The sequence below is a fragment of the Phymastichus coffea genome, unplaced genomic scaffold, assembly GCF_024137745.1.
Source record: "Phymastichus coffea isolate CEN01 unplaced genomic scaffold, Cenicafe_Pcof_1.1 PCOF00065, whole genome shotgun sequence".
Lineage (NCBI taxonomy): Eukaryota > Metazoa > Arthropoda > Insecta > Hymenoptera > Eulophidae > Phymastichus > Phymastichus coffea.
In genome coordinates this window covers 359,210-380,884 of record NW_026706876.1, presented here as the reverse complement: position 1 = coordinate 380,884, position 21,675 = coordinate 359,210, and the positions used below count along the sequence as shown (strand labels likewise).

The 21,675-nt window shown below is 50.0% G+C and overlaps 2 protein-coding genes across 3 annotated transcripts in view; both read left to right on the top strand.

Annotated features, from left to right (window-relative positions):
* Positions 1–569: 569 nt before the first annotated feature.
* On the top strand, positions 570–4,378 carry LOC131667384 (uncharacterized). 2 transcript variants are annotated; one of them, XM_058940765.1, is made up of 5 exons: positions 570–576; positions 663–708; positions 1,284–1,757; positions 3,044–3,071; positions 4,276–4,350. In XM_058940765.1, the coding sequence occupies exons 1-4, from the start codon at positions 571–573 to the stop codon at positions 3,055–3,057; spliced, it is 540 nt and encodes a 179-aa protein (XP_058796748.1). In that variant the 5' UTR covers position 570; the 3' UTR covers positions 3,058–3,071; positions 4,276–4,350. The 2 variants fall into 2 exon arrangements, with proteins under 2 accessions (XP_058796748.1, XP_058796747.1); XM_058940764.1 differs by having other exon boundaries at positions 3,044–4,378.
* A 2,639-nt stretch (positions 4,379–7,017) lies between these two features.
* Positions 7,018–21,675, top strand: part of LOC131667420 (cell adhesion molecule Dscam2) — a 28,405-nt gene continuing 13,747 nt past the window's right edge. The window contains exons 1-10 of the mRNA XM_058940816.1: positions 7,018–7,259; positions 9,602–9,958; positions 11,779–11,943; positions 12,027–12,291; positions 12,733–12,894; positions 12,966–13,249; positions 13,326–13,470; positions 13,531–13,682; positions 15,287–15,559; positions 15,766–16,050. Coding sequence (XP_058796799.1) covers positions 7,202–7,259; positions 9,602–9,958; positions 11,779–11,943; positions 12,027–12,291; positions 12,733–12,894; positions 12,966–13,249; positions 13,326–13,470; positions 13,531–13,682; positions 15,287–15,559; positions 15,766–16,050 — 2,146 coding nt within the window. The 5' untranslated portion in view covers positions 7,018–7,201. The remainder of the gene's footprint in view (positions 7,260–9,601; positions 9,959–11,778; positions 11,944–12,026; positions 12,292–12,732; positions 12,895–12,965; positions 13,250–13,325; positions 13,471–13,530; positions 13,683–15,286; positions 15,560–15,765; positions 16,051–21,675) is intronic.

The window sequence follows — 21,675 nt, the reverse complement described above, 5'->3', positions numbered from 1 at the left end:
CGCGCGCTCGCGTTCTCGTCATCAAACTCCATTTTTCGAGCGCGTCGCTTCTGTGAAAGTACCGCGTGTGTTGACACACGCGCGAACCTTCGCACAGTAGCATCCTCGCTCTCGCCTGCTCTTCCAAGCTCCGCCGAGCGACAGATTGCTTTCGCCTAATTGAGTCTCTCGTACATGCACGCGCCGTTTCTTTTTCGACAAATTATACGTACAAATTATACGTGCAAGGCTGTCCGGCCGATCGTTTCTTTGCGCAATACGTCGCAACCACGTTTTTGCAAATAAGAAACGGGTGCGCGAGGCGAAGGCGCTCGACAATTAGCCGTCGCATCAATTAATTGTCCTCTTTTTCCCGGTGTTGTTTGCCCGAACAATAGGCAGCCGCACGCGCCGCATAATAAAACAGACCCTCGAGTGGCGCGTCGCGAAGAGCGAGCCCCGTTCGAGTCACAAGCGCGAGCGAGCGCGTGTGCGCGTGTGGGGCGAGCTCGCTGCAGATATTGCGTTAGTTGCCGGCGTATAAAAGCGAGCGCTCGGACTCGCCGACGAGCCACACGAAACGCATCAAAGATGAAGGTGAGTACTCTGCCGCTCGCTCCTCGCGTCTACACCCTTCTTCTTCGCTCTTCTTCCTTCTCTTTTTATTTCCATCTCTGTTGCAGCTTCTCCTGCTGTTGCTACTGCTGTTCGCCTGCGGCTGCGCTCACGGTGCGTATTTATCTCTCTCTCTCTCTCTCTCCCTCTCTTGAAAAAGAAAACGCTTTCAGCGGGAACGTCGAGGCCCATTAGTAGCTTCTCTCTTTCCGCGCGCCGGCGAAAATAACTTTGATGTGTACGAAAAATGCGTCAAGCTTTATTTCAGATAAATGCAACCATTTTATTGTTGTTTTTTTTGTCTTTATTAAATTTAACACAAAGTAAAATGAACTGTCATGGAGCACAAATCTCAGGAGCTGGGTGAAATTAATTCCGACGAAAAGCCTAGAAACTCGTCGCGTTCGGGAAAGAAAAAAGGAAGATAAGAAGCGAGCTCTTCAAATTAATTAACATCCTTCACTCTTGGTGCTCCGGAGGAATGATAGGATAACGGAGCGCGAAGCCAAGACGACTGTCGAGCGTCCGTCTGACCAGAGCAGCCTCGCGTCAAAGGCTAAAGACGTGCTCTTCTTTTTCCTACGTCGAAAAAAGCAGTCGTTCGAAGCGAGCTATAATCGCCAGTCCGTTTTCGCGACAGATTTTACTTGTTCTCTACGCACTGGTGAGCGAGCTTGTTAACTTCGCAGGCGGCTTGTGGAAATCGGGGGGTAGCACTGGTGGATACGGCGGTGGATATGGCGGTGGATACGGCGGAGGACATAAAGTCATCAAGGTGATAAGCATCGGAGGTGGCGGTGGCGGCTGGAAATCCGGAGGCGGCGGTGGATGGAAGTCGGGGGGCGGCGGATGGAACGTCGGAGGCGGTGGCTGGAAATCCGGTGGAGGCGGCTGGAGCTCCGGCGGTGCGTGGCCGAGTGGCGGCAGCGTCGGATGGTCGGGCGGATCGTCGGCTTGGCCGAGCAGCAGTGGCGGCTGGTCGAGTGGCGGATCGTCGGCGATCGTTTGGCCAAGCAGCAATGGCGGATGGTCGAGTGGCGGTGCTAATGTTTGGCCGTCGAGCTCGCCTGCTGCATGGAAACCCAGCGTCGGCAGATCCAAGTGGCAAGGAGCTTGGTCTGGATGGCCGAGCAGCAACGCTGGCTGGTCCACTGGATCTTCGGGTGCGTAGTTTCTTTGTTGGCGCATTATCGACCATCTCTCGCTCGAGCTCTGTTCACCCTCTCGCAGTTCCTAACGAACGCCATCAGATTTATGTTGGGGTGCGCTGAATCGATGCAATCAGCGAGAGCAAAGACCGTTTGAGCTCGCGAGCGCGCTCTCCTTTTCAATCGTTCTCTATCGTAAGCGTTGCGTTCAGATGAAATATGTTTTCGCGAACTATGAGTTTTTTTATCTTCTATGTAACTTACGCAACGCCTCCATCATCCTCTCGCACGATTTAGCTGTATGTGGCGGTAAACGTTTGCGCGCACGAGCGCAATTAAACCCATTCGCGGAGTCAATTATCTCGTGAGCACACTGCCATGGTGGGCACTCGTACAAGCAACTCTTGAGAAAGTAATAATTGTTTAGTAGTTTATAGTGATAGATTGCAGAAAAATTGGCGAGAACAATAGACAGGATTTCGTTCTATAATTCGATCGGCATTGACGTCGCGTACGGCATCCGACTTTTTCACACGAGACATAGTTAAGTGTTTCAATCAGTTATCAGAGGAAAACGACGAGGTAACAGATCGCGCCAAGTTTTTTCTCTTTCTCTCTCTCTCTCTCTCTCTCTTTCTCTCAATCTTTTCACTTGAAATTTACACAACGCTGAACTTTGTTAGAAACAGAGTTTCCCCATTCTCCCATTCTAATTGATTAGAACACGAAGCTGGAAATTCAAGCTCCCATTGGACGCTTGAAGAGATTGGAAATTGAATTTCGTGCAAGTTTCGCGATAAAGAGGAATTCTGCCCTCGCCCATCCTGTCGTCGTCGTCGACGCAAACTCCTATAATTGACATTCAATTTATCAATCTACTGTACACACGTATACACACGAGGCCAAGTTTTTACGTAAATAAATTCGCGATCGTCGAAAACGAGATTACACGCATGAATTTCCATGCAACTAGTGTCAGTGCAGCCGAGGACAGCAACTTTGAAAAAACTTTCTCGTAAAACAAGCCCCGCGTAGTCGAGTCTTTGCCTACAAGCAGCTACAACGTTTTTTTCTTTCCTTGAAATTTCGAACAGAGTCGAGTGAGAATTAGGTATACACGTGGAATAAGCTCGCTCGAGAAAGGGATTGATTTTCAGTTTCGGAAAAGAGGCCGCGGCGGATAAAAAAATTCTTAACGGAGTTAATTTGTCACGAGAAGTTGGCAAGGGTTTGCGCTCGGCGCGAGCGAAAGTAAAAAAAAAGGTTTAAACGAGGTGTGTTTCTTTATTCTTTCATTGCAGGTTGGTGGGACTAAGGAGGCAAGCGGAAGTAAGTAGAAGAAGAAGAAGAGGAGAGCCGTAGCAGTGCAGCCGCGGGGCGAGTTTCCACGCCGTAAAACTCTGTATAAAAATTTCACTTGCTTGAATAAAGAGAGGAAAAGCACACTGCTGCAGTCGTCGTCGTCGTCGTCGTCGTCGTCGTCGTCGTCGTCGGGCGAAAAACAAGGCGGAGAAAGAAAGAGAAAGAGATAGAGAGAGAGAGAGAGAGAGCGCGGAGTTTCTATGGAGGCAGAATGTCAATAGTCGTGTCGTGTTTCCCTGCCGCGCGTCCCCGCGGTGCGCGCTCGCGAAAGGAAAAAAAAACTTGCACTTGCGAGTTTGCACCGCGCCTCGGCCTGCGCGGGATAGCCCTGAAAAACAAACTTTTCGCTTCTAATTGTCTGCCAATTTTTCCTTTCCGCGCGGCTGATTCCGCGGAGAGAACAGGTAGCGCCGCTTTCAATTAGGCTAATTTTTCGATTCGCGCACTTGGCACTCATTAGGACGGAGGGAAAGAGAGTGCCTTTTTTCCGTCGAACTCTACCTCCGTAGATGCGGAACGCTCCGGCAGTACGCGAGCGCACGATGACGCCGATTACCAAGAGAGCAGATTGACCGGCGATACGTCCGGCGTTAACGAGCGAGCAATCGAATTAGCGCGGATTGCTTCCGACCTCTTCCCTCCCTCGTTCTCTTGCATGTATATGTACGCGGTGCTCTAGCCCATCCTACACAACCCCTTTTTGTGTCACTCGGCCGCTTCCATAAATCAACCTTCCCCCATGCTCCTCTCTCACTCTCTCTCTCTCTCTCTCTCTCTCTCTCTCTCTCTCTTTCTCTTTGCATCGCGATTATATTTCGCTATATATATATATGTGTGTGTATGTGTGCGCGCGCGCGCGTGTGTGTGTGTATATATATATATATATATATATACATGCCGACACAAACGATGAGCTGGAGTACGCACGCCCTGGAATTTTAAATAGCCAGCAGTGAAATAGGGAAGGGCGCATGTTCTGGATTCCGATTCGATGTATCTATATGCCCTATAAGCGATATACGCGTGTACACCCGCGCGAGCTTTGTGGAATTTTGTGGCGTTCTCCGATTAAGACGAGACGCAGCCGCACTGATTATCGGTTTAGTTTGTCATTTTCGTATTGTTGTCACGTGCGTACGAAAGCTCGGTTTCGTTTTTGTTCGTTTTGCAGAGTGTGCCCGCAAAAAGAAAAAGAAGAGCAAGCCATCACCTGTTTCACACAGCTGTCCACATTTTTGTACATTCTCTCGTCGTCGATATAAAATAAACAGGTGTTTCTTGACGAAAAATGCGCCTTGTTTGCTTTGCAGCCTTGCCGACGCGACAGCTGCGTCCCAGCGTCAAATCCCTGGCCATGCATACCTGCATATTTGAGCGACGCATCCTTTCAACGAGGAGAATGACTCGCACCGAGAGTTAAAAGAATCCTCCTCGAGCGCTCCTTTCCGTCGAACCGGACACAACCAGCCGCGAGCTACGGCGAGGAGACGCCTGGTCTCCGCGAAAAATTGCGCGCGTGATAAGGCATCAAAAAAAAAAAAAAATGTGCGTGTTGAAAGAGAAATCGTCAGTGGCACTACTGGCGCTGCCGCGACGGAGACGACGATCAATGTTTCCGTGCCGCGAGAGCGAGTTGCACACGCCCTTTGTTTCTTTTCTCTCTTTTCACACAGCACTTTTTCTTGGAGGGTCGAGCTGCGAGCTGCGCGAGAGAGAGAGAGAGAGAGAGAGAGAGAGAGAGAGAGCGCGAAAAGAAAGGCAGATTGGAATTGCGGATTAGAGCGTCTGCGCGCTGCAGCTCGCTCATTCACAGTCGCGCGCGCCAGGCAAGATGAATTTTTCGCTCTCGCGTATATACGTGTTCAAGAGGGCCACTGCACTTTTAATTACGTCGCCCATTGTTTCTTTCGTTCGCTCTGTCATGGATTTCTTTTCTTCTCTTCGAGTGTGTGTGTGTGTGTGTGTGTGTGCACGCGGGCACGTGTTCTATTACGATTTATGGTGTATATGTACATATCGCACGCGCTCTAGTAATCGGCCGTTATTCTTCATTCGAGCGAGAAAGAGCGAACTGAGCTACAGAAGCGCGATAGAGTTATGAGGACAAGTTCAATGTTGCTTCGAGGATTACAACGCTTTTCTTCCCATTTGTCCTCGCGAACGAGGCTTCTGTTTCTTCCAGACAAAAGCTCATCCGTTTTTCCTTTTATCGTAATTGGAGATTTCGTGGGAAAAAGCTCGCACCCAGCCACCCCCTGGCCTCTCAGCCAGCCCGAAAAAGATTTCTTTTTGTTAATTCATAGCATCCAATTTTCAATAAAGTAGCCGCAAGCTTTCTGTTATTTTTTTCCAGTTACTTCCGCACTTGGAGCAAGTCCAAAAAAGAAACTAGCTGCGCTCCGCTATACACTACGCTACCGCTGCTGCTGTGTGGTGGCCGGGAGCGCGTTTCTGTGTCTCGATCATTAAAAGCCGCCCGTAGAACCATCCGCGAGAGACTTATCCACTCTCTGATTTACAACGTAAAACTAGAAGCCATTGTACTCTCTATCTCGCCTGACTCATCGTGTTTCCTACCTCGTAAATCATATTTTCCTACCATTATTGCTGTCGAACAAACCTCGATACGTCTAATTTCAACGTTCTTTTTTCGTCGGTCGTACATCGTCGATAGAACCGACCGGTAGAAGCAAAAGTACCAAGCGCAGTGAGCTGTGAAAAATCCTCGACTGCATGCATGCGCGTTTCGCGTCCCATCGGATTCTTTTTTCTTTTTTTCTTTTTTATTTCACAGACAGACTCAATAAAACATCGCTCCGCAGAGGGTTATTCTGACATTTGGTCGCTTAACGGATATCCGCATGTGGATTAATTAGAGGTCTGCCGCTTTTTCCATAGATGGGCGTGACGTAGCGTTTGTTTCGTGGGCAGTAATAAGAAGACCCCGAGAGATATTTTGCAGGGCGCAGGTGTTGCACCCATAACAAGCGTTTTATTTATTCGTTTACGGCGGTCGTTGGGCGCTTTTCTTTCTCTTTTCGAAACGTACGCACGGCAGAGACGGAAAAACGCTCGTACGTTCGTTCTCGCGCAGCAATTGCAATTTTTGCAGGGCGAACGCGCTCTTTCGACAAAGCAACGGAAGAATGCAACCGGAAGAAACAAACGAATAGACGGGCTCGCGCCGTAGATAAGCCGCGCGCTCAGCCCCCCGGAAACTACTTAGAGCAACGTCTGGGCTGGTATATCGGCGAAGGCGGGCGGACAAGCGAAGAAGCAGGAGTGGCGGCGAACAATTTGCCGAATTGCCGAGCAGAAGCTAATGGCTTTGTCGAAGGCTCGAGCGCACGCGTGTAATCGTTTGCTCTCGACACACAGGCGAGCGCTGCTGGCCCGCGGGTCGCCTGAATGATTAAAGAATCGCAAATTGATTGGCCATTGTGCGTACGGCCAGCGCTGCTCCCGAGCGCGCGGCCTGGGCTCCCATTAGGAGCTGGAAGCACTCGGGGGCCGGGCGGCTCTCCGCGGCCGTTTACCCGACAAACGATCGCGCACTCGAGCAGCCTCGCCAATTGTTCCCCGATCTCTCGAGCGCGCGCGCGCACCGCACGCGAGGCAGCTCGCCGCTTCCTTCGCCTCGCTCCTCTCCGCGGCGCCGCGTGCAACGCGCGCGCGAGAAAGGCGGTGGCAGCGCGTCATCGGCGGAAATCTGCGAGCGCGCTTCCGTTTCTCGCTCGCTCTCTCTCTCTCTCTCTCTCTCTCTCTCTCTCTCTCTCTCTCCGGCTGGTGCTGGCCCCGGCCGGGTAGCGCAACCCTTGCAGCGCGCGCGAAAGGGGGGAGTCGCGCGCTTGAAAAGGTGGCGGCGGAGGGCGCCTGCGCGCCGGAGCCTCGCGAGGTTCTTGCTCTCGGGCCGTCGTCAGTAGTCGCGGTGCCGAGCGCGGCGCGTACCGACGCTTCTTTCCAGCGCGCTCTTCCGCACCCGCTTGGTCCTTTTGCTCGTCGCCCAGCGACGCGCGAGGCGCAGCGCACGCCGTGCACCGGTCCGCCCTGCGCCCCAGTCCGCGGGTCCGAGCGCTTCGGTGCATGAGCCGGCGAGGATGCCACTGACCGGCGGTCGCCCGCTCGCTCTCACCGCTGCCTCCGCTTTCATTCAAGGTAACGTGCCCACGCACCGTGCGAAAGGTTCCTCGCCAGAGGCGGCGCGCGCGACTCCACGGCCGAGTGAAAACGTGCCGAGGCGCGCGTATGTCGTGAATGGGCTGCCTCGCTTCGCCCCTCCCGCCCGCTCGCTACGTGCTTCGATCGCGGAAGCTCCTTTCTCCGCGCGGCGCGGGGCCCCATCCTCGCGTCACGATCGATGCAGCCTGCTCGGCCCGAAAGAAGAGGACGCGATCGCAGCTCGGCGATTGTCACGCGCACACAGACACACTCACACTCACACACACGTACAAACACACTGACACAAGCGCACACCCTGTATAACCAACAAGTTGCAAGCAGCGAGCTTGGTATTTGCTCGGCTAATCTTTTTATCCGCTCGGCAGGCAATATCCTCCGGCGGGATGTTTGCTTGCGCGCCTTCGCTGTCCCAGAGGCGATAGCGAGAGAGAGAGAGAGAGAGAGAGAGAGAGAGAGAGAGGTAAGGATCGATAGTTTATCGGCGCGCAAGCGAGGCAACCCTCTCTCCCGCGATTTTTCCGATTCCTCGCGTGCCATTCCACCGACGACGACAATCCTCCGCTATTTCTGCCTCGCCGCAGCTATTCCGCAGCGCGCTAATTCGCGGAGAACAACGCGCCATGGATTTTTATGGACGCGCCGGAGAGAAGTTGCTTTTTTTTCATTTTTCGAAATACAACTCTGACTCTCTCATTAAGCGTTGCACAATGTCGTCGAGGGAGGGAAAATAATGAAAGAGAGAGAGGGGGGGGGAGAGGGTGCCTGAGGGACTGACTCTGTGTGTACAGAGCGATTGCTGTGTGCGAGCGGGAGATGAAAGGACGCTTAAAAAGCGCAAGCAGTTCCTTTTTTTTGTCGTCGCTCGTCGAGCGATGGAGGGTTGGTGCACGCCAGAGGAAACTAATTGACGCCGCGTCAGCGGGAATAGATAAGACGCTGCTGCTGGCGACGTCGCCGGTAGAGAGAGAGAGAGAGAGAGAGAGAGAGAGAGAGAGAGAGAGAGAGAGAGAGAGAGAGAGAGAGAGAGAGAGAGAGAGAGAGAGAGAGAGAGAGAGAGATGCATCGAATAATCAATACAGCTGCGGAGAGAGCGAGCATCGAGTCGAGACTTTTTCAGCCGTGCGACACGTCACAGCTGCGCCGAGGAATTATCGTAATCAGCCGCTATATCATTCGCGGGGATCGATCAAGCTCGCGCCTGTGTGCACGACAGGAAAAAATTGGCTCGATCAATCGTCCGTCCGGTCGCGGCGCGACGTATTTATATCCCGCGCCGAGGATTATCAAGGATCGATGCCTTTTTCGGGGACGACACTGAGCTTGTATGCGACTCGACTTTGCCTCGAGGCGGCGGCGACGACGACGCGACGGCAAACTTTGCTTTCCCACGACTTGTTGCCGAGCGCGGCGACGTCTCTTTCTCGGCGAATTGCCCATAAGCTCTCTCGCGCATTACTTCGTTAGGACTTGTTGCGTCTTTTTCTCGTCGCGTAATGACGAACGACACTGGATCTGCGGGCCACGTATACGTGCACACAAATTTCCAGCGAGATGTCCTATCTCCTAACTTGTTGCTTGTGCGCGAGCATTGACTTTCAACTCAATCGCGTTATACCTCCATTTTCGGCGAGAGTGCTAAGAAAGTTTGGCGAGAGCTCGGCGACAATGCGGTAATTGGATTTGGCTTTTAGTTGGCGCAGACGTCGAGTCGACTCCCACGGCGATATTAGGGTTAGCAGGGCCGTCTGGGGACAACGCGTTCTTAGGCCTGTATCGTCATTCTTACCAATTTGTCGCTCGTTAACGAGAAACTTTGTGATTTACGCGCGACTGTGCGAGCTACGATGTGCTCGTCGAAAAGTCGTGGGCTTCGCCAGCGTCACGCCTCGCACATGGGGAAAAGGCGTTTCAGGTCAGCGCGTCCACACACGCACACACGTCGGGTGAATTTTTTTCCCTCGTCGTCGCGGGAGTGCATGTAATTTGTAATGACAGCCCACTTGACATCCGCGTTAATATCTCTTCTGCTGCCTGGTGAAAAAGAACGTTTTTAATGTTTCTCGCGCACTCGCCCTTACAATTTATCTCCTTCTAGTGTAAAGTTGGAGAGGATAATTTTGCACTTCGCGCAGTCAATTGAGAAAAAAGGAAGGCACTTTTTCGCTCGCTCGGGAAACTTGGATAATTAGCGTGGGCTGCCGTGGAAACTAATTGCAATACTTCAACTTTGGGCCAAATTGATTAGTCAAGTTCTGAGCGTTGCAGCAGCAGCAGCAGCAGCAGCAGACTGACGCCGAGCAAAAAAATGGTTGTTGCAGGCTTGCTCGTGGTGCTGGTGGCGCGGTCGGGGCTGTGCCACGGCTTCGACGCCCACCTCCGTGGGCCAAGCTTCCTCATCGAGCCACCGTCGAGGGTCGAGTTTTCCAACTCGTCGGGTGCTTGGCTTGATTGCGCGGCTACCGGCAGTCCACCGCCGAACATCGATTGGTCAACGGCCGATGGATTGCCCGCCGGCGATGTACCTGGTGTTCGAAGATTGCTCAAAAACGGCACGCTCGTCTTGCTACCGTTTCCCGCGGCCGCTTACAGGCAGGATGTTCATAGTGCCACCTATAGGTGCGTCGCTAGCAACAGCGTCGGCCGTGTTCTCAGCCGTGACGTTCAAGTTCGAGCTGGTGAGTATGTGCGAGTCAAGTGGAGCGAGTGCGAGTTTGGTCGGACCCGTCTCTACTGCCATTTGTCTTTTTATTACTCGCGCTGCTGTTGTTGACAATAGGATATATTTTTATTTCATTTTTTTCTTTTTTAAGTGTCGACGTTGCCAGGTTTTATTTGCAAGTCAATTTGTCGACAGAAACAAATACAGAGCGAGCAATTGTTTCATACTTTTATTTTTTTTAGTTGACTAAGTGTTATGGTGTAGATCGTGATTCCGTCAGGATGAATGCGAGAGTACTCCAAACGTTTTTTCACTTGCGAAGTCTCGCCGGCATTTGTTAGAAATTCTATTAGAAAGTTCTCGAGTGCATAGCTTTTTTTCGGAAACATAAAATATCACGTTACGTAACACATTGGTGTATCGTTCGTCAATTTTTAATACGGAAATCCCCGGAATATTCTAGCCTTACATCTTTGATGAAAAAGAATGAAAACATTGATTGAAAAGAAACTTTTGAAATCAATCACGAAGTACACAACCGATCGTTCATTTTTGCGAGCTTCAGCTCTGTTAATTATACTTTGAGAAATAGAAAGCAGACATCATCAATTCGCCGTTGACATGTGGAGTAATCGAAATACAATAATTACATAGGAATAAAATATGTGTTTTTTCGAAATTGTTTAACAAGTTTTTTACCAGTCGAAATATCTATTTCTCACTCCGTCTGCCGTTTCTCTCTCTCTCTCTCTCTCTCGTCTATTTTTTATCGGATATTGGATTTTAATCGGGCACTCTTCTCCCTCGAGAGAGGGAGAGGCTGTACATTCAGAAACTTTTTCATCCAATATTTTTATTCGCAAGGTCGCGTGCGCATATAATATATACATATTCTGCGTGGCCAAAAGAACTTTTGAACGACGATGAAAAAAACAAGTATTCTTTCTTTTTTAAGCGAGAACTTAAGATGAGAATTCATAAGCGGAAAGAGCAACTTACAGTCAGAGGAAAAGTCAATTCAAAAACTTTGCTATAAATATGCAAAGGTTCGAAAACGAACTCTCGTGACCGCATACTTTTTGATTCCTATTCAAAGCCTTCTCCATTGTAATTTAACAATCCTTACCCACTTTTATGATGAAAACAGTGTTATTACTTTCGCGGCTGAGAGAGCTAGAGAGAGAGAGAGGGAACTCTTCAACTTTCATATTCCGCGAAGCATATTATCAGAGTAATTACTGAAACTTCATCAGAATGTTAAAGCTCTGCACTCGTAAGCACACAACTTTTTTAACGAAGGTATTTCCACGCTGACGATTCTCAGCAATTCGTTATTCTAATGCCGCAGATGACAAGGAAGAGGAAGAGGAGAGTTTGAGTTTGATTTTGTTTCAACATTATATTGTAACACTTATCGTGGTTACATCGTGCATTTTACATCGGCTTACACTCTAGAAAATAATTAGCGCGTTATACTGCATGCAGTTCACTCACGTGATTAAATTTTTATTGAAACGCGAGTTGACTCAGGAAGCACTGTACCGAGTTGATTATAGAGAGAATATCAATGCGAAAACGAAAAATGAGATAAACAAGTAGATCTCGAGCTGTGCATATTTGAGCTCGTACCAGCACGAGACGAATGGGATACTTTGCCCGGCGGCGTTCGCGGAGCACAAGAGATTACAAGATTAATCAGTCAACGCGCATCTAAGAAAGGATTAACGCCGAGACAATCCTTTTCCATATCGCCGGGACGAGTTGGTTGTCGACCAACAGCAAACTGTTCTACGTAAATGCAAGTGTGAGTCTGTGTGTATGTGTGTGTATGTGCAGTGGTGGCCCAGGCGTACAAGGTGGAGGTGGAGGTGATAGGAGGCGCGTCGCGCGGGTGCACGGCGATCCTGCGCTGCGTGGTGCCGAGTTTCGTGCGGGACCTCGTCAGAGTGGTATCGTGGCTGCAGGAGCCCGCGTTCTACATCTATCCTTCGCTCCAGGGTGGTAAGTGCCGTGCCGAGGCAAGGCCTCTCGCAGGTCTTCGATGGGGCCGCCTGTAGATCTGACCGCCTCTCGCCCTGACACAGACGGCAAGTTTCACCTGCTGCCTACGGGCGAGCTACTCGTGCACGGCCTCGAATTCGCGGACCAAGTGCCCGGCTACAGGTGTCGCACGATGCACCGACTGACCAGGCAGGTGGTCGTCAGTTCCATGGCCAACGTGCGCATCGCCGATCACCGCGGCGTCATGCCGCCAGTCGTCCTCGACCACTCGGAGAACGTGCACGTCGCCCAGGACGAGTCCAGCTCGCTGGTGTGCGTCGCCCAGGCCTGCCCCGCGCCCGAGTACAGGTACCTCTATCGGCGACCTCGTCGAGCCGAGTTGTTTTGCGGAGCAGTTGTGCCGCCGCGGCCGAGTTTTCGAATTTTCCAAGCCGCCCGCTCGCGCTCGCCGGATTACACGCTTCGCTCGACTCTGCCCGCTCGATTTCGACCACCGGCAAAACTTCGATTGCCTTTTTCACGAGCGATTGAGTCGCGCGCAACCAACTCGGCGAAACAGCGAGCTGGCAAAGTGTGCGCCTGCCAACGGCAATTAGTGCATCTGGAAATTCCGCGGTTGGCCGACGTCGCGGAAGGTGGCTTCGCGAGTCACGCCTCGGGCGCGAGCGATAATGCCAAGCCGCGCGGCCGAGAAAAGTCGAAATCCGCGGCGAGCTCCTCTTTTCGGGCCGCCGGCTCGGTCCGAGGGCGACGAAGCGAACTGACGTGCGCACGCGTGCACCCACGCAGGTGGTTCGCTCAAACGGGCGCGGAGCCGATGCTGGTCCTGCCTGGGCCGCGCACGCGACTGCTAGGCCCGGTACTGGCGATCGAGGCGGTCACGCTGGAGGACAGCGGCACCTATCGCTGCACAGCGTCCAACCCCGGCGGCGAGGCCAGCGCCGAAGTGAGGTGAGTCGACGCGGAGCTCGAGTGCCAGGCGGAACAAAGCCACTTTTTGTTGCGGCGGTGCCGCGGCGCAGATTGGTGGTAACGGCGCCCCTGCACGTGGAGGTGAGCCCGGCGCTGCTGAGCGTCCACCTGGGCGGCAGCGCGGAGTTCCGCTGCGAGATCGGCTCGCATCCGCAGGCCGGGCCGCACTTCGTCACGTGGTACAAAGACGGCCGACAGCTGCCGGGCACAGGGCGCCAGTCGGAGCTGCTGCGCATCAGCAGCATCGGCCGCGAGGACCGCGGCATGTACCAGTGCATCGTGCGCCGCGCCGAAGGAGACACGGCGCAGGCATCGGCCGAGCTGCAGCTCGGCGGTACGTTCCCTCCTCGCTGGGCCGCGCGAGCCGCAGCCAGACGATCAATAGGCGCGCGCGCGCTTTTTCTTTGCAGACGCGCCGCCAGTGTTGCTGTACTCGTTCATCGAGCAGACTCTGCAGCCCGGCCCGGCGGTCTCGCTCAAGTGCTCGGCCGCAGGCAATCCCACCCCGCAGATCACTTGGGCGCTCGACGGCTTCCCCTTGCCCGGCAACCAGAGGTAGCGTACACGGCTGGAAGCGCCCGAGCTGGCAAGCGGAAAATTGAATTTTTTGTCCAGGTTCGTGATAGGACAGTACGTGACGGTCCACGGCGACGTCATATCCCACGTGAACATCAGCACGGTGGTGGTGGAGGACGGTGGCGAGTACTCCTGCACGGCGGAGAATCGCGCCGGCAAGGTGACCCACGCGGCAAGGCTCAACGTCTACGGTAAGAACGCCCGTGCCGTCTCCGCTTCCTCCGCTTCCTCCGCTCTCCTTGTGCTTTATTCGTGCGCCCTTTATCTGGAGCGAGCGGAGCCTCTCCCCAACGGCCTAATGAGCCGCGGCCCCTCGCCGACCAGTGCGCTTTAGTATCTCCTCTCTCGGCGTTTTCTTCGAGGCTTCATTGATTGACGTCGTCGCTTCGCCGTTTTGCCGCGCGGCTGCCGAGCACGATCTTCCGAAGGGACTCTCGCCAGCCATGCTTTTCGCGTCGAGCCTTTTTCCTTCTTGCTCCGAAGGCATTAAGACATTTTCCATTCACGGCCGACAGGCGTCGAAAGACTAGGATGGCGAGAGGAGAATGCATATTATGTGGCTGTGAATGATGGTCGAGCGCGCGCAGCGCTCTTCCCATTCATTAGTTTCGCGAATAAAGTTTTGAATTTCCCTCTGGTGGTCGCGTGCAAACTGGAGCAGTGGATTATATCGCGTCCATTAGTAGGCGCGACGACTGACGTCTCGAAACTTTTGCTGTTCAATTTAGCGCCAAGCGGGACATTTTGGACGTCAATTCAGAGACGACTTTTGTTTCGGACGCGCGCGAGAGATAACGTCGCGCGATTATTATTGCGAGAGAGAAAAGTAATTCTGCGAAAAATACGATCTTTCTCGCTCGGGTGCGTGCAGACAAATATGTAAACAAGATTTGAGGAAAAGAAGCAGGCGTCGCCTTCGTGTCCTTGAGGGGGAAAAACTCGCTTAAAATGCGGGATGCCCACAGGATATAGGATTTTCGACGAGTTTCTCACGGAAAGAGAAAACTCACAGTCAACAACTTTTTTTATTTCCGCGCACAAAGCCACACGTAGAGCGGATGGGACGAAGAAAAGCAGAAGGAGAGCTCGCTCGCAACGGACATTCGCTTCGCGAACTTGCACTAACACACACGCACAAACACTGGATTATCGCGGCGAATTCTCGTGCACTACGCGTGGACCAATTCCAGCGGGAGATTTTCCGTAAGTGCTAATGAAATGAATAAACCATTAGCCTTGGTCCGTGCCAGTAGAACAACCACGAATATGGTCAGACGCTCGAGCTACTATTTTTTCCCTTTTATCTGCTTCGTGCTCGACGGCAATCCTGTTGGGTATACGAAATTAGCATAGTAGCAATCATGAGCGCGAAGCTTACGAGTGGCAATTTGCTCGGTCGACTGATAAAAGTAAAAGAGGAGGAACGCGGAAGGAGGGGGAGGGGCGGGGAGGAGGCACTGTCCCCGGACAAATGCACCATACAAGTATAGCAATAGAGGTGGCGCGCGAGCGATAAGACACGTCAACGCGCACAGCTATATCATCTACATCTGCGCGGAGGCATTCCGATTTCCTGACTGCAAATCGAAAACAGAATATCGCCGTGCTCCGTCGACTACGTTAGCAGCGGCAGAAAAGCCCTCCAGCAGAGATATAATATCAGCGCCATTCAATCTATTCCACGCGGGCTTCCCATCCTCCGACTTCCGGCTTTCTTTCCAATGGGCGCGGCGCACCCGAGCGGCGGGCCAGCGTCTCCCGGGCACGTTCATTAGCGCGAGGCGTTTCATTGCAGGACTGCCCTACATTCGGCTGATCCCCAAGGTGACGGCCGTCGCCGGCGAGACGCTGCGGCTCAAGTGTCCTGTGGCGGGCTACCCCATCGAGGAGATACGCTGGGAGCGCGGCGGCCGCGAGCTGCCCGACGACCTGCGCCAGAAGGTCATGCCGGACGGCACGCTCATCATCTCCAGCGTACAGAAGAGCGTGGACAGCGGCACCTACACCTGCTGGGCCAAGAACAAGCAGGGCCACAGCGCGCGACGTAGCGGCGACGTCGCGGTGATCGGTAAGTCGCGCCCTCTCGTCCCGCGCCCTGCCCCCCCACCCCCAGCCCCACCCCCAGGTTCTCCCGTCGACGACCGTCTAGGTGGCGAGGCCGCGGCGAGCCACACGCCCGGCAGCAGGCCCGCACGTAGCCCGCTGTTAGCTCCGATCTCTGCGGCCGCGGATTGCCTGTGCGCGCGCGCTCAACGAATCAATCTGACTTTGCAGTTCCTCCCAAAATTAGCCCGTTCACGGCAGATCACGAGCTCCACCTGGGCGAGCGCACGACGCTGACGTGCTCGGTGTCACGCGGCGATCTACCCTTGACGATCTTCTGGCTGAAAGACGGTCGCACGCTGGGCCCGTCCGAGCGCGTGACCGTGACCTCGGTGGATCAGTTCAACAGCATCCTCATGATCGAGAGCTTATCGCCCGATCACAACGGCAATTACTCGTGCGTCGCTCGTAACTTGGCCGCTGAGGTGTCGCACACGCAGCGCCTCGTGGTTCATGGTAATCCTCCACAATCCTCCTACGGAACAAAATCACTTTTGAATTGTGTGGGGCCCCGCCGAACACCCCCCTCTTCGATATCTATATTCTGCTGGATATATCTCTACGTCTCTTCTCTCTCTATCTCTCTTTTTTATATTATCATCTCTTCTATATATAAATATATATATATTCTATATCTATCTATTTCTCTTTCTCTATATATATATATATACATATCTCTATATCTCTCTTATTGTGTGTGAGCGTGTGGCGGCATCTTGGCGATGAGAGCAAAGTGTATTAGCGAACAGAGAAATGAAAGTGCATGTAACACTTAGCGCATTACGTACGTAGCAGTCTGACCAGGCAGAGCAGCGTCGCCGCGGGCATTCGCCAGCAGACACATTATCAGGTGAGAGCGCGTGCGAGGAGCGCCTGTGTGCGTGGGATGCGTGCGAGCGAAAGCGATGACGAGGGGGGTCGAGGCGGCTTACACTGTGCCCTTTCTGTCTCATTGTTTCTCACTCTCTTTCTGCATACATTGTACTGTGCGCATTTGGCCTGCACGGCGGGGCCGACGGCAAATATCTCTCTTTATTACCCTCTCGCCAGCAACGAATGACCGACAAGCCCGTCGCCTCTCTGCGTTTCAACCTATATATTATCTTCTGCCTATCTATACTGTTGTACATATATTCTCTATATATTATACATATCATCGATATGTGTGTATATACAAATACTTGCAATACTACGTATCTACACACGTGATTGTACTATGCTGCTACTAAAAACTGTCTTTATGATTGCGTTACCTATCGTCACCGATTTATACCTATATATATATATATATATATATATATATATATATATATATATACCTTACGTATTACATATGTATATCTCTATTGAATATTTAATCATGCATAATTGTAAATAACCTTACGGCTTGGCATCGCAACCACCGGCCGAGGAGAAAAACTAGCATTCTCGCTCCAACATCCGGCCGTCGCGCGGTGGAGCAACGCGCTACGGCAACGTATAACTGAGTTTAAACATCCAAAGCCCTCTCCCCTCGCCCGGGGAAGCAGCGTAGGGGAAGAGGGATGTTCACTCGAGCAAGCAAAGTGGATTTTTGTTACTATCCGATTGATCAGAGCTGCAAATTTCACTCGGCAATGACACTCTCTCTCTCTCTCTCTCTCTCTCTCTCTCTCTCTCATGGTGGATAGTCAGTCATGCGCATAAATCTGAATATACGAGTTCTCGCACACGCGTAGAAATACTCTAACCGAGATATCACAGAGAGAGAGAGAGAGAGAGAGAGGAGAGGGAGAGTCCCATGCGGCCACGCGCGCGTATGAATAAATTTACCTCTGAAGTTGCGCGCACGCGGTTAAATATAAGAGGCTTTTGCCGAGGTTCGCGAAAATACCGAGTGGGAGCAAGAGGGTCAAGGGATCGGAATAAAAATCCGCCTTATCAAAGTGCTTTCTTACGAGCCGAATGAAATTCCTGCTCTCTGTCGCGCGCCTCGAGAATTCCATTGTGCGTCACGTAGGCTCTGGCACTTTGCATGCGCGGCGCTACATGCAAAGTGGCGGCAGTGGAAAAGGCAGCCGGATGCCGGCGCAAGGAGCACATGGAGCGCCGGTGGTTGTTGCCAAGGACTATGAGGAAAGCAACGAGAAGATCGCATATATATCCGAAGGGCCGACGCAGCGGATGCGATTGCGTGCGATCCCGCGTTGACTGGTGGATATATACGCGTGGCTCCATTCTATAAGTCTGTCCGACGCGCGACGATCCGTCGAGTCTGGCGCTCTGTCTGTATCTGTCTCTGTTGAAAGCGTTGTTATTCCAGTACCCCCTATTATTGAGCCATTTAACTTCCAAGAGGGACTGAGCGAGGGCATGCGGACGAGGACGGTGTGCGGGGTCGCGGCCGGCGATCCGCCGTTAACGATATCCTGGCTGAAAGACGGCCAAAATCCTTTTCCACTGCCATCCAAGCTCGCCACCGTCGTGCAAGTATCCCAGCTCGACCTCTATTCCAGTCTCCTTAGCATATCCAATCTGGCTGCCGAGCACTCGGGTGACTACACCTGCGTCGCCGCGAACCCCGCCGCCGAGGTCAGGTACACGGCCAAGCTGCAGGTCAAAGGTAATTCCGACACCTACCAACCACCAACGCCACACACATACCCTGCGCCTTTCTGCCGACAATTCTTTGCTTTTCTTGCGTTCGGTCCCCAGCTCTCCCGGTTCCTGCCCACCTCCCACCCCCTCTCGCACTCTCTCTCTTTCTCAGCGCAAGTTCGTGGGCCGAAGGCCGAATGCCTTTTATGCCATTATTATTCACAGAATTCAACCACTCTCTCCCTTTCGCAAAATTAATCCGCTTACAAGCGCCTGCATTCTCTTTGTACGCCCATAGTAGCGGACGAATACCACTGGGACTGAGAGAGCGTTGGAGAGTATATACCTTTAATTTCGTCCTTTTGCAACATTTAATCGTGATACTTGAATAAACAGCTCATTCGCGCCTCGCGCTTCTATACAAAGAAAAACAACATTCTTTTTGTGTTATCATCGTTCAATTTTTATTGACTTTTCAGTTGAGATCGATCCGTTCTTTTCGAACAGTATACCTCCAACAAATCCTAAAAACAAGATTTTTTACCTCTCATTGAAACCTCAAAGTAACGAACCTTGTTTGACATACTTGGAAAAAAGTTAAATCCATCCAAACCTTCAACACACAGTGTGATTATTACACTTTTACGTTGCTTTTGGCTACTTCTATCTCTGGGAATGCGTCGGTATACTCGTGGATCCCCTACGTATCGAAAAGAAAGGTTTTTTGCTTGAACTTTGACAAAAAAAATCATAAAGGTAACGAAGTTGCACCTTCCTTTAATTTGCAGCAGGTCGTCTCTCACCCTCTATCTCTCTCTCTCTCTCTCTCTCTCTCTCTCTCTCTCTCTCTCTCTCTCATCTGTCTTTTGCATGTGCCGACCTATATATTTTTTTTCTCCTTTTTTCTCATCACTCTCTCTCTCTCTCTATTCTCTTCATTCACGCGCGACTGGGTGAAAAATCGATGTTGATTACGAACCGACAAGTAATCCAGTCTTTTAAAGCATGCCTTGTTTTTAGTGATTTTTAAATGTATTATTGAAGTACAAGGCCTCTCACGACAAGTATTTATGTCTCGATATCGTCTATCGCTCACCGACCCCTGGCTGATGCTGCGCTGGACACACGCTGGAAAGACGATATTTAATTTGGTTTTCTTTCGATAGCATGCTTCTTTGTCTGCGTTATTTGACAATTTTTAACAATTTTTCACATTTTACATCTCTCTATTGTTCTATTTGACTGTCTTTTTTCAATAATCACGTCTTTTTTCTCTTTCAATTTGCCTGTCATTTTTTTGCCAACAAAGTTATAAAGCTTCAAATTTTTCTCAACCTCTCTAAGTGTTTTTTTAATAATTCTCGATGTTACAATAATGAAAAATTCGACTCATTTTACGCGTGGTACTGGTGACACACGCACAAGCCTTTCACGTAAGACAAACGCGGAAGCAGTAACAAAGTATTAATAGAAGCTTTCACGTTTGATCGCTAGTACCACCCCTAAAAGTAGCAAATGTGTAATATGTATATAATTGACATTTTTTGATACTTATATTATTCTCTGGGTAGTTGTAGATATAGCATCGCCACATTCTGTCTTGCTATCTTTTTTCAAATATCTAGTTATATATACATGTAGCTTAGGCGAAACATCGTGTAAACAAGTTTCATAAAGCGACTGTATACATCCTACCGCATAAGTTTAGAATCCTTTCGAAAATTGAAATCCTTGCAATTTTCACATACGCGTTTCATCTTGAGTATACACAGAGCCCCTAAACGCTTATATACTTCTCGTCATGCGGTTCAAAATAAAACATGCATATTTACATTTATCTTCCCGCGTACCTTCATATATTTATTTTGTAAATATAAACAGCAACTTGCTACATGTATATACATCTTGGCTTCACTTACTCTTTTTCCTCACTTTATATATATATTATACTACTTTTTATCTGTCTCTTTTCACCGTCTATCTATCTCTACTGTTTTATACACGTTCGAGCTTACTCTGCTCTTTTATCACTTCGCTATATATCGTATGTGCGTGTGTTTGAAACATATATTGTTGAATTTCCAATTCACCAGTATTTCGCTTGTGCAGCGTTTTCTTTTTTATTCACAAAATATACTTTGAAAAAAGAGTACGTAGAACCTGTCAATCTCTCTCTGTACAAAAAAATCCGAAACCCGTCTCTCTTTTGTAGTCTCCCGCTCACCACGCAAGGCATTTAATCAGATGTATTTTTCTGAGCGCTCGCTCCTCTTTTGTTCGTGGACGCGGTGCTATAATGAATGTCAGTTCTTTCCTATCGCGCAGAAACCGAATCATCGAAATGACGCGTTTTCAACCTCGTCATTATTTCCTTTTGTTTGCGCACGCTTTGAATGGGGACGGAAGAAAAAGCTATAAACATTGTGTCTGTGTGCGTGTTTTTTTTTTTTTTACTGCGAGCGACCATGAAACGATACAGCTTCTCTGGGGCGCGATTGATACTCATTAGCGAACGGGTCGACTGATGACAAGCGAATGATTAATACGACTGTAATTGCATCCGATAACTATCGATAACAGCTTCGCGCTACGGAAATCTGATGACACTCTAGCGCAGTGCGGCGCACCATTTGCCGAGACACTCGGCGTATTTACAGCGCGCGCAAGGGAACAATACGCGTTCGCTAATACTATTCCAATTATTAAGGACGCCATTAATTATTTTTGCATAAATATGCGCCAATTGAAAAGCTATTGAAAAGTAGAATCGCAAAGGTTCTGATAATGGCTGACGTTTTTCTTGCTTATCATCGCTTAACGGCACCTGAACAAATGTCTTGTGTGAAATAGAAACTCAATTCCTCGAAAACCTTTTAACCTCTAACTAACCTCAATTTTTTCTAAACTTTTTTAATTTTCTCTCATATCGCTGACATTATAAATACATATAACTATACTCGTTCGTTCTTTTATCACGAAAAAATAATTTCTTCTTAGTCTTTAATCATCAATATTTTTTTTTGCTTTTGGTTTCACTTTTCTTTCAAAACTCAAATATACAAATTACTATTATCTCGTCATTACATCTATATACCAATTTTTTTAACTCTTTTTAATTATGTTACGAACTTTTCTTACCTAAAATTCTTTAAATATATATTTAAAAAAAAAACAACAAAATGTTCACTCGGTGAACGAAAAAGAAAATATGTCATATTTATTAGAATTTTTTACAATCTCCTTTTTTGAAACATATAATTATCTTTGTAATATTATAGATATGATAACTGTTTTTTAACATTTTTAATGTAATTTCTTGTACATATAAAAAAAATTTCTGTTCTTATCTCTCTTACTTCTTTGACTTGTAAATATACAGAAAAGTAAAGAAAAAGAAAAAAAAGAAAAATAAAAAGAAAACCTCGAGCTTTTGTACGTATATATCTCCGTGTTCCTTCTCTATCTCTCTTTCGCTCTATATATACTCTATATATCTCAATAGCT

What these genes read in the sequence shown, in the direction of transcription:
- LOC131667384 (XM_058940764.1), top strand. An exon ending in CGCCTGCGGCTGCGCTCACG is followed by an intron (nt 709 to 1,283) that starts GTGCGTATTTAT and finishes TTAACTTCGCAG; the next exon opens with GCGGCTTGTGGAAATCGGGG.